At 38.9% G+C, this 10,595-nt stretch overlaps 1 protein-coding gene across 1 annotated transcript; it reads right to left on the minus strand.

The window, feature by feature from the left end:
* Nucleotides 1–1,432: 1,432 nt before the first annotated feature.
* On the minus strand, nt 1,433–8,111 carry cfd (complement factor D (adipsin)). The gene is made up of 5 exons (XM_028566743.1): nt 8,010–8,111; nt 7,180–7,336; nt 3,323–3,464; nt 2,908–3,198; nt 1,433–2,097 (listed from the first exon to the last, which is right to left on the minus strand). The coding sequence occupies exons 1-5, from the start codon at nt 8,071–8,073 to the stop codon at nt 1,918–1,920; spliced, it is 834 nt and encodes a 277-aa protein (XP_028422544.1). The 5' UTR covers nt 8,074–8,111; the 3' UTR covers nt 1,433–1,917.
* Between the last annotated feature and the right edge of the window lie 2,484 nt (nt 8,112–10,595).

The raw sequence follows: 10,595 nt of genomic DNA on the forward strand, positions 1-10,595 counted from the left end.
TTGGGGAGCGAAAGGAGGGGGCTTTGGAGGGCATCAACATATTAAGAGATCCTTGATTTCTATATACACGCAGGTGGTGGTGATGGTGGTGGTGGTGGTGGGGGGGTTAACACAATAATTCAGGGGTCTTTAACGTTTTTTAAGCCAAGGACCCCTTAACTGAAAGAGATACGGAGCAGGGACCCCCTACTACATATATTGTATAAAATTAAGTTGCATATTAAACTTGGCTTAGAATTACGTGTAGGGCGGCCCAAAGCCTTTATACATACCTTTTTTGCATAGAATACAAAGCTATTCATTTGTAATTGTTGAAATTTGTAAATCATCTTTTAATGTTAGACATACATGTGGTACAGTGAATCCTTAGCATGAACTGTACCTGTGGATGGCTACCTCAGTGACTACCTTACCTATAGGATAGTAAGCCTATCATCAGTGGGGATTTATATTTGCTAATAATATGTTGGATTCATGTTACGACTTTAAAAAACTTTACAATAATTTGGAGGCATTGACTCTGAGGACCCCTAGGGGTCCCGAACTCCCTTTTGAAGATCCCTGAAATAGATGCAACACCTATATGACGTGATTCAATCCAATACAACAGGCCTGCAATCGTTTGCCTATTTATCTTAGCATGGTGCCAGAGGAGAGTTTATTCAACTATCTGGAATCAGTCCTGCAGGGAATTTGCACTGGATTGAATTACACTGCAAAGGTATGTACTTTTATAGATGCTGTCATCTTGCCGCTGGAGGTGCTCCGAGTGACAAAATCTCAAACCATTGCAATTTAAGAGAATTATCTTTCTATAGATTTCTAATTATGTAAACGGTATATTCATATAGGCATACATTCATCAAAGGTAAATGACACATGCATTCTATTTCTAAGAAAATTGAGATTTATACCCAACCGGCACAACCAGTCAAGGTTGTTTAGCAAATCAGAAATATTTAATACATTTTAGAATTGTGCATAAAACAATTGGTGGTGGTGTGTGGGGATTTTCCAAACTAAACAGAAGAGGAGAACACATTAGGGATTATTTATGGCTGTGTTTATCTACATAGAGCAGGGAGGGGGAGTAAAGAAGAAGTACAGCTGCAGATTTTATTTACTTTTGGACTTCCCCGTATGGAAGTATCTGACAGATTTATGAGATTTGCTTGTTGAAATCCTGATTGCCTAACAGTTACATTCTTTAACACTGTCCTTCAGATAGACTCAGTTGCCAACAAACTGATTCCACTGCACCAAAACAAGATTGATGCAATACGTGTTTAGATTGTATTATAGCAATTATTGTGCAACTCTTATTTGTGTTAATTAGTATGCTATAATATATCTGTTTATCTTTACACATCTCTCTTTGTTAGTGTACTGCATCTTACGCTTATTGTCCAAGAAACAACTCAAGACAGACATGTGAACGTGATAAACTGTATTTTATTGATTCCTTTATAAAGTGATGGATAATCTGTTAGTACAAGTGGATGTATATCTCTCCAGCAGCGGTGTCAAACTCAACTTCACCAAGGGCCACAATGGAAAATGAGAATCACATCAAGGGCCAGACGTGTACAGTGTATTTTCATGCTTATATTTAATCAAAAAAGTCAAATATTTTTGACTGTATTCAAATGTGTTTAACCGGTTTCACAGGCTGAATATAAAAACTCTCGGCTTCTGGGGGAATTTCTGATAATTGCAGTTTCCTGTCTTTTTGGTTTGGCCCACAACCAGGGGGGCCGGAGCTAAATTTGCAATTGGCCGGATTTGGCCCGCGGGCCTTCAGTTTGACACATCTGCTCTAGAGCCATGCATTAGTTGCAAATGGGGATTGGAGCCCTTCATAGCAGGTACAATAATAAGTGACTCAGTGGTGGAAACCAAAGTGCGATAATATGCTCTTTAATTGCTTTGGTCTGGTGTTGCAGCGGGCTGCAGGGCCATGGTGCTGTCAATCCACTCAGTGTAGTGGGAGATGATGGTGTAAATTCCAGGCTTTTTAATTTGGCCACACTTCTTTCCTCCGTTGGAAGTGATGCCCACTGCGATGCCATTGTAGAGCAGAGGACCTCCAGAGTCACCCTGAGGGACAACAGAAAGACACACTGTATTCTTCAGTTCTTATTTATTATCATTACGCAAACCCACCAGCCTGTCCTCGAAGCTATTACCCACCCATGACAGACATGGTTATGATACTAGACTGGCCGTAGGTTATGGCTTTACCCGGCCAATGTCCAGAACCAATGCTCTTAATACAATGTATTGTATAGAGCTATAACTTATTGGAACCCCCCCCCCCACACACACACACATTTAATCCTAATGGGAAATATTTCCAGCTTCAAAAAGAAACTAAGAGAATCTGTTATCCTTTTGTAAAATTAGGTTAAAACCTGTTTGATTCTGTTATTCCTTTCTGTTGTCTTCTTTATTTTTCATATATTTTATTTCATGTTACTGTTTTGTTGTTTTTATGACATGAAAAACATGCTACTGTGCCTTTTGTTTTTATAAAATCCAGGATGTTTTCATTGTTCTGATATAACAATATGTATTTTGCGCTATAATATTTGTTTATGTTTGTCTTGTGTTGGACCCCAGGAAGAATAGTCTCCACTACGGCGATAACTAATGGGGATCCTTAATAAACAATACACAATAAACAATAGCTAGATAATAATATCAGCATTAGCAAAATAATATGTAATATGAGCCAAACCAATAGTCGGTTTTGCCATTTAGTCCCTGAAGTTTTAAACACAGAAAAAGAGAAGAAAATCAGACAAATATCTACATCATTTGGCTCGTGGTCACCCGAACATGATGTGTCGTCTCTCCCATTTGTTGACAACCATTCACATTTAGTAGAAGAGAAGAACTTAAACTTACATCACAAGTGTCTTCTTTCTTATGTGGTTGATCACAGGGGTCTGGGCATACTTTATGGGCACAGATCATGTTATTGGTGAACTTTCTGCCAAAGTAGTCGCTGCGTTTGCACCGATTGGAGTTGACCACCTCGATGACCACCTCCATGAGCTTGTCTGGCCTGGACCCCAGGTTATCCAGGGATCCCCACCCGGCTGTCTCCACCACTGCATCTGTGTCGGGGTTTGTGCCACCTGCTCGCAGGAATTCCACTGCTTTCACAGCTTCAGAGACGTTGAATGGACGATCCAACTGCAAAAAGATCATAAAGACAATGGTTTCAAAATTTGGAAGCTTTTTTTTGTTCCCCAAAACAGAACATAACAACAATTTACACCTCGGTACCACTGGCAATTGACACAATCTATACACTTACTTTGATTAAAGCAATGTCATTGTCATAATTGGACGCGCTGAAGTCTGGGTGATTGTAAAGTTCCAAAATATCAAATGTCTGCTTCGTCTCTTCAGGTTCACTCAGAGAATGGACACCCAGCACTACTTTCCTTCCATTTGGCCTGTGAAAAGAGCACAATGATACTGTAGTATAGAATAATCTTCAAATCATACCATTATACACACGTTTACAAAAACAAAAAATCAAAATAAGGGGACATAAATTGAAAAAAGTAATGATAAAACTGCATGCTCTGTTTCACATTCTGTACTCCTTCAAAAATATAAACTAGAGATCCCCCAAATAATTCATGGAAACGGAACAAATAAATATGATAATACTGCCAAAGAAAACTCACAGACCAAATCTGAGCTACATCAGCTCGCAGAACGTTTACATGTGGAGAATCACATGTTTGATTTATCTGTGTGACCAGTCCTCCTCTCCTATGGAGCCTCTTACTTATTTATCTACTAAGGGAGCGATTGTTAGAAAATGTATAAATCTTTGTTTTTCTCATTAAACCTTTAGAACAGGGGTCTTTGATGTTTTTTAGGCCAGGGACCCCTTAGCTGAAAGAGACACTGAGTAGGGACCCCCTACTGCATATATTAATAATAATACATTTTAAGGATTCTTATTTTCCTTTGTTTCAGAGTGACAGTGGATAGACAGGAAAGGTGGGAGAGAAATTGGGGATGGCACGCAACAAAGGGCCACAGGTCGGATTCAAACCCGGGCCGCTGCAAAGGCCTCAGCCTACATGGGGCACACGCTCTTACTGGGTGAGCTAGAGCTCGCCCCAATAACGATACATTTTATTTATATAGCACTTTACTCAGACACTTAACTGTAAAACCATGGTCAAAAGCCTACGCAACTTCCGCCGAAGGCTAAAAACACATCTCAGCACTGAATTCAAGCCACAGTACTGTGAAGACAGTAAAGCATGGTGGTGCAAAAATCATGTTATGGGGATGTTTCTCATACTGTGGTGTTTGGCCTATTTATCGCATTCCAGGGATCATGGATCAGTTTCAATACATCAAAATACTTGAAGAGGTCATGTTTCCTTATGCTGAAGAGGAAATGCCTTTGAAATGGGTCTTTCAACAAGACCATGACCCAAAACACACCAGTAAGCGACCAAAGATTGATGTTATGGAGTGGCCAGCCCAATCCCCAGACCTCAGTCCCATAGAAAACTTGTGGGGTGACATCAAAAATGCTGTTTCTGAGGCCAAACCCAGTAATGCCGAGGAATTGTGGAATGTATTCCAATTGTCCTGGGCTGGAATACCTGTTCACAGGTGCCAGAAGTTGGTCGACTCCATGCAACACAGATGTGAAGCGGTTCTCAGAAATAATGGTTATGCAACTAAATATTAGTGCAGTGGTTCAAAGTAAAGCAAACCCTTGAGACATTTGTCAGTTTTTCAGTAAATGTTTGAGTTTGTAAAGAAAAATGCATACAGCTATTTTTTTTAACTAAAAAGTAATTTTTTACTTTTTCTTCACTTTCTGTAAAGGTATAACACAAACTTGATAAATTTTGGTCATGTTTTGATTTAGAATTGAATGTGCAGTGTTCGCAATGCATTGATATTATGGAATTAAAAGCTATTCAAAGGATTTTGAGCATTATTCACTTTTTTAAATCACACTGCTATTATTTTGAACACAACTGTATATATATAAATACTCTTAAAGCTGCACTTTCATTTGGCTGTTTGTCACTTAGTACTTATCTGGAGTTTGCGCCTTCAGGGTTGAAAGCACTAAATTGGAAGTCGCTTTGGATAAAAGCGTCAGCTAAATGACAAATATTGTATACGATTGAGTTGCATATTAATAAACTGGACCGAATGGATGAAAATAAATGGTTATTATTTATACATCATGTTTTAATGTTAAACATTTGGAAGACACAGTGACTCCTTAACTGTATGGCTACTATAGTGGCTACCGTACCTATAGTAATCTTATCTTTCTTATCTTTTTCTTATCGTCCTGCACTAACTCTGAGGACCCCTGAGGTCTGATGCGCTGCTGCTGCTGCTAGCCTTGTCCGTACACATGTATGTTTTCCATTGATCAAATGAAATAATCGTGTGTTCTTCAACTTTATTTTGTGTGTTTGCACATTTGTTCATATACTAATTTGATTACAGCAAAGACAACGTCGGTAGTACTGACGGCAAAATAGGCTACGGAATATTTCGTTCTGTATTGACAGGTGCAATACTTGAAAATCGATAATTATTTATTATTTTTTTTAATTAAATGTATATCTGCATTTATGTAAAAACCTAGAGACTTTTAAACATCAAAAAATGTAATTTATTAAATGTATTTGTGTCAAAATGACATATAAACATCTTTTTGTATTGCGTGTCGCGTGAAAAGTAGGCGTTGGTTCTATTTCTAGTATGCGTGCGTTTTCGGCCCTTGGGTCACGGACTCCCAGTTGAAGATCTCTACTTTAGAACATTGTGAGCTGAACCCTGCTTCGCGTCACTTTGTTCTCCGAGATCTCATAACTGCTTTCAGAATCAACAGGGGCCGTGCCTGTACGTGACAGGATAAGAACCACAACCCAGTTGTGATGGAATTGTTTTATAACAATACTGCATGGCCCTAATTTTTCTTCGTCTCGTACGTTCTGCTTCCCACATAACAAACTTCCTCCATGGTGGTTAGAAGAAGGTGGCCTCACCCAGTGGTGGATTGTAACTAAGTGCATTTACTCAAGTACTGTACTTAAGTACAGATGTTGAGGTACTTGTTTCTTTACTTGAGTCTTTTCTTTCCATGCCACTTTCTACTTCTACTCCGTTACATTTCAGAGAGAAATATTGGACTTTTTACTCCACTACATTCATCTGACAGCTTTAGTTACTAGTTACTTTACACATTAAGATTGTTGAACATAAAAGACATGTAGATTATAAAATACAATGTTTTATTGTAAATTGAACTACTCAACAATATAATGGCCTACAAGTCCAGCTGAAATGATTAGATGATTAAATACAGAACTGTTTGGATCGTTTCCAGTTTCTAAACTGTGAGGATGTTGCTGCATTGAGGACTTTTACTTTTAATTCTTTAAGTCCATTTTCCTGATGATACTTACATACTTTTAAAGTGCTCATATTATGCTCATTTTCAGGTTCATAATTGTATTTAGAGGTTGTACCAGAATAGGTTTACTTGGTTTAATTTTCAGAAAACACCATATTATTTTGTTGTACTGCACATTGCTGCAGCTCCTCTTTTCACCCTGTGTGTTGAGCTCTCTGTTTTAGCTAGAGAGTGAGACATCTCACTTCTGTTCCATCTTTGTTGGGAGTCGCACATGTGCAGTACCTAGGTAAGGACTACTAGCCAGTCAGAAGCAGAGTATGAGGGCGTGCCCTGACAGTACCTAGGTAAGGACTACTAGCCAGTCAGAAGCAGAGTATGAGTGCGTGCTACACTAGCAGCTAGGCGAGCATTATAACGTGTGTTACAAAGTGACCACGTTTGTCTCTGAAGTAAAGGCTGGACTACAATAGAGCTGTTTGGAGCAGTTGGTGAACAGTGTTTTCTGTTGGAGATGGTAAGTCCCTTTGGGGGGGGGACTTTAGGCTTTTTCACTTTGTAAACCTATAATGTGCACAAAAAAGATATATAACACAATAAAGGAAAGGGAAAAAAGCCAAAAAGCATGATATGAGCACTTTAAGTAATATTTTCAATGCAGGTCTTTTACTTGTACTAGTATTTTTACAGTGTGGTATTAGTACTTTTACTTAAGTCAAGGATCTGAATCCTTCTTCCACCACTGGCCTCACCCTGTTGGCAGACAGTGCACCGCAGTCATCACCCACTGATCTGCGATCACAAACCCTCCACACTCGTGTTTCAGATTCTCTCCTTCTGGCACCTGGATGGAGGCCATGTAGGGCCGAGAGTGCGACGCCGCCTCTCTGCCACCAAGTATACCCTCGCCTGAAACGATCAAAACACACAGGCTCAAAGAAAAGTTTCAAAATAAAGTAGTTTTAACCAGTGATGTGGTCTGCGGGATACGCAGGTATACCCACTAAGAAAGCTCCAGGATTTCCATATATTCACTTAAAAATGCCCAATGACACGCAACAACATACTTTCCATTAAATGTTTGTTATATTTTGAATTGTCATCTGTGTTTTTCTCCTTCACATAGACCAAATAAAGGTATTTCCACCATAAACTGGTGCATAAAAGTGAATATGAATACAGGAAATGAAGTCGTTGATACCCAAAACTTCCCTGGGGGAGGGCACCCAGACCTTCCCACTATGATATATGATATTTTTTTGGAGTCATCGGCAAAACATATTCATTAAAGTTAAGGAATTTTTGCATCTCATGTCAAAGAATCTTTGTTATTTAAACATATCTAGCTATCAGCTAAATGCTTACAGTTAGAATAACAGTTAGAAGAACAGAAAGAATAGATAATAAAATAGATGGTAACATTTTTAGAATAGTACCAACCCATATTTGCAGAAAAATAAATGTTTTAACACTATACTACAGTGAAAATAATACAATACAAATATAAACCATTGAACATGAATTACTAAGAAGCCAAATCTAAATAGATGAATACTTAGCTATTAAAAGAAAATACACTCACTGTGTGAAATGAGGGCGAAAACCAAAACAGCAGCAGCCACAAGAAAGTCCTTCTTTGACACCATGATGTCGGTTTAACTGAACCAAAACCAGCAACTGGGGGGTTTTAAAGGCTTCCTTTAGAAAGACAGGAAATGTCAATCATGTAGATATGGTGCAAGACACAAGTGGGAGTCTGACACTGCTCCTGCTCCCCAGTTTCCTGGAATGTAAAACAGGAATGCAAAACAACATTTTTTTTTTCCTTAGTGTCAAGTGCAAAAAGCATTACATTCTTTATCGTACTACATTTTTTTTCTCCCATATTAACATTCAATAGATAACACCAAGGGGGAACAGGGGGAACACATCACACAACAGGGAAGAGAAAAAAGACAGCAACAAAACGCACACACAAAAGAAGAAAAGAGGGGGCAGCTGCACTGTATGTGTGTGTGTGTGTGTGTGTGTGTGTGTGTGTGTGTGTGTGTGTGTGTGTGTGTGTGTGTGTGTGTGTGTGTTCTTACCAACCTATCCAACGGTGGACACTTTAGTCTCAGGTACATTAAAACGCTCAGACCAAGCATGGATTTGTCGAACATTGGATAAATGCTATCTTCAAATACATTTTTCAATACACGTGGAACAAAGGCTGTGTGTGTGTGTGTGTGTGTGTGTGTGTGTGTGTGTGTGTGTGTATGTGTGCATGTGTGCATGCATATCCATCTACAGTATGCACTTATTAGCAAGATTATTTATTCTTCTAACTATATGCTCTGGATACAATTTATTCAATTTTTCTATTTGATTTCTTACTGTTAGAGTGAGCTTTTCCATTTCCAGTGTTTGTTCATGCTTAAAGATCTGGGGAATTGGCATGTTTCCACAGCCTGGTCACTGGCTTCAGTGCCGTTAAGATGAGCATTTTAAATATGTATCTGTCCCTAGCATTGATCTTGAGGTTTGTATTAATACCCAAAAGATTTCCAGGTGTGAGTGGAACTGTAATGTCAAGTATATGTTTAATATTAACTTTTGCCAGAACACCTGAATTACTGAGCAAGTTAAAAATATGTGCGTCTGATTTGCTTTTCTCTCACTGCATCCTCTCCAGCAGCTTGTGTTACATCGATCTGGAGTCATCTTTTTCTTTGATAGGTACTTTCTTCACTTAAAATTCTGTAATGGCTATATTTTTTAGATTTAAATATTTTTTGACAATTGTGTATAGTGGATCTCAACTCCAGAGAAAAATGTTGTAGCATACGTTTTATGCTCAGTTATTGTATGTTCCTTCTCATTTTTCACATCACTTACTTCTGCCTGACCTTTGGGTGAAGTTTAGACTAGAAAAAAAAGATACTCACCTTTTATACAGACAAACAGTCTTCTTAAGTATGTACGCCAGCAGAAAGTTTCACTTTTTGTGTGATTTAATGATGTTTCAAGTTACATAATGCTGAGATCACAACACTCACAGAGAAGAAGACATTATTTTCTTCTTTTATTCCAGTAAATCCAGCAGGAAAACGTCAGCCAATCTGGAACAAGTAAGTACATCTTGCGTCTTTTGCAATTACAATAGGTCACAAATGATTATCCAATGATAATATTGTCCATTGCAATGTATGTTGTGCACAAACATTGCAGTGCACACACAAACCAAAAAAGGTGTGGTTTACTGTATATAACAGGCCCACCTACCAGACGGATTATTCAGTGTGTCTTTAAAAGTCCCACGGTATGAAAATTTGACTTTATGAGTTTTTTAACATTAATATGAGTTACCCCAGCCTGTCTATGGTCCCCCCGTGGCTAGAAATGGTGATAGGTGTAAACCGAGCCCTGGGTATCCTGCTCTGCCTTTGAGAAAATGAAAGCTCAGATGGACCAATCAGGAATCTTCTCCTTATGAGGTCATAAGGAGCAAGGTTACCTCCCCTTTCTCTGCTTTGCCTGCCCAGAGAATTTGGCCCACCCATGACAGAGAGAGACATCATGGCTTTCAAAGGAGTGAAGCATGGTAGTTGGTCAAGGCCACACCCCCACCCTCCATCTTGGCCCCCCCCTCTCTCCTCCTCAATAGCTACAGACAGAAATGGCACATCCTAAGTAAAGCTCATTGTGGGACTGGCTCTAGTGGCTGTAATTCTGCACCAAGGCTGAATTTCGGGAAAGAGACTTCAGATACAGTATTAGGGGACCACTAAGGCCTATATAAAAGAGACTTCAGATACAGTATTAGGGGACCACTAAGGCCTATATAAAAGAGACTTCAGATACAGTATTAGGGGACCACTAAGGTCTATATAAAAGAGACATCAGATACAGTATTAGGGGACCACTAAGGTCTATATAAAAGAGACTTCAGATACAGTATTAGGGGACCACTAAGGTCTATATAAAAGAGACTTCAGATACAGTATTAGGGGACCACTAAGGTCTATATAAAAGAGACTTCAGATACAGTATTAGGGGACCACTAAGGTCTATATAAAAGAGACTTCAGATACAGTATTAGGGGACCACTAAGGTCTATATAAAAGAGACTTCAGATACAGTATTAGGGGACCACTAAGGTCTATATAAAAGAGACTTCAGATACAGT

The sequence above is a fragment of the Perca flavescens genome, chromosome 20 (assembly GCF_004354835.1).
Source record: "Perca flavescens isolate YP-PL-M2 chromosome 20, PFLA_1.0, whole genome shotgun sequence".
NCBI lineage: Eukaryota > Metazoa > Chordata > Actinopteri > Perciformes > Percidae > Perca > Perca flavescens.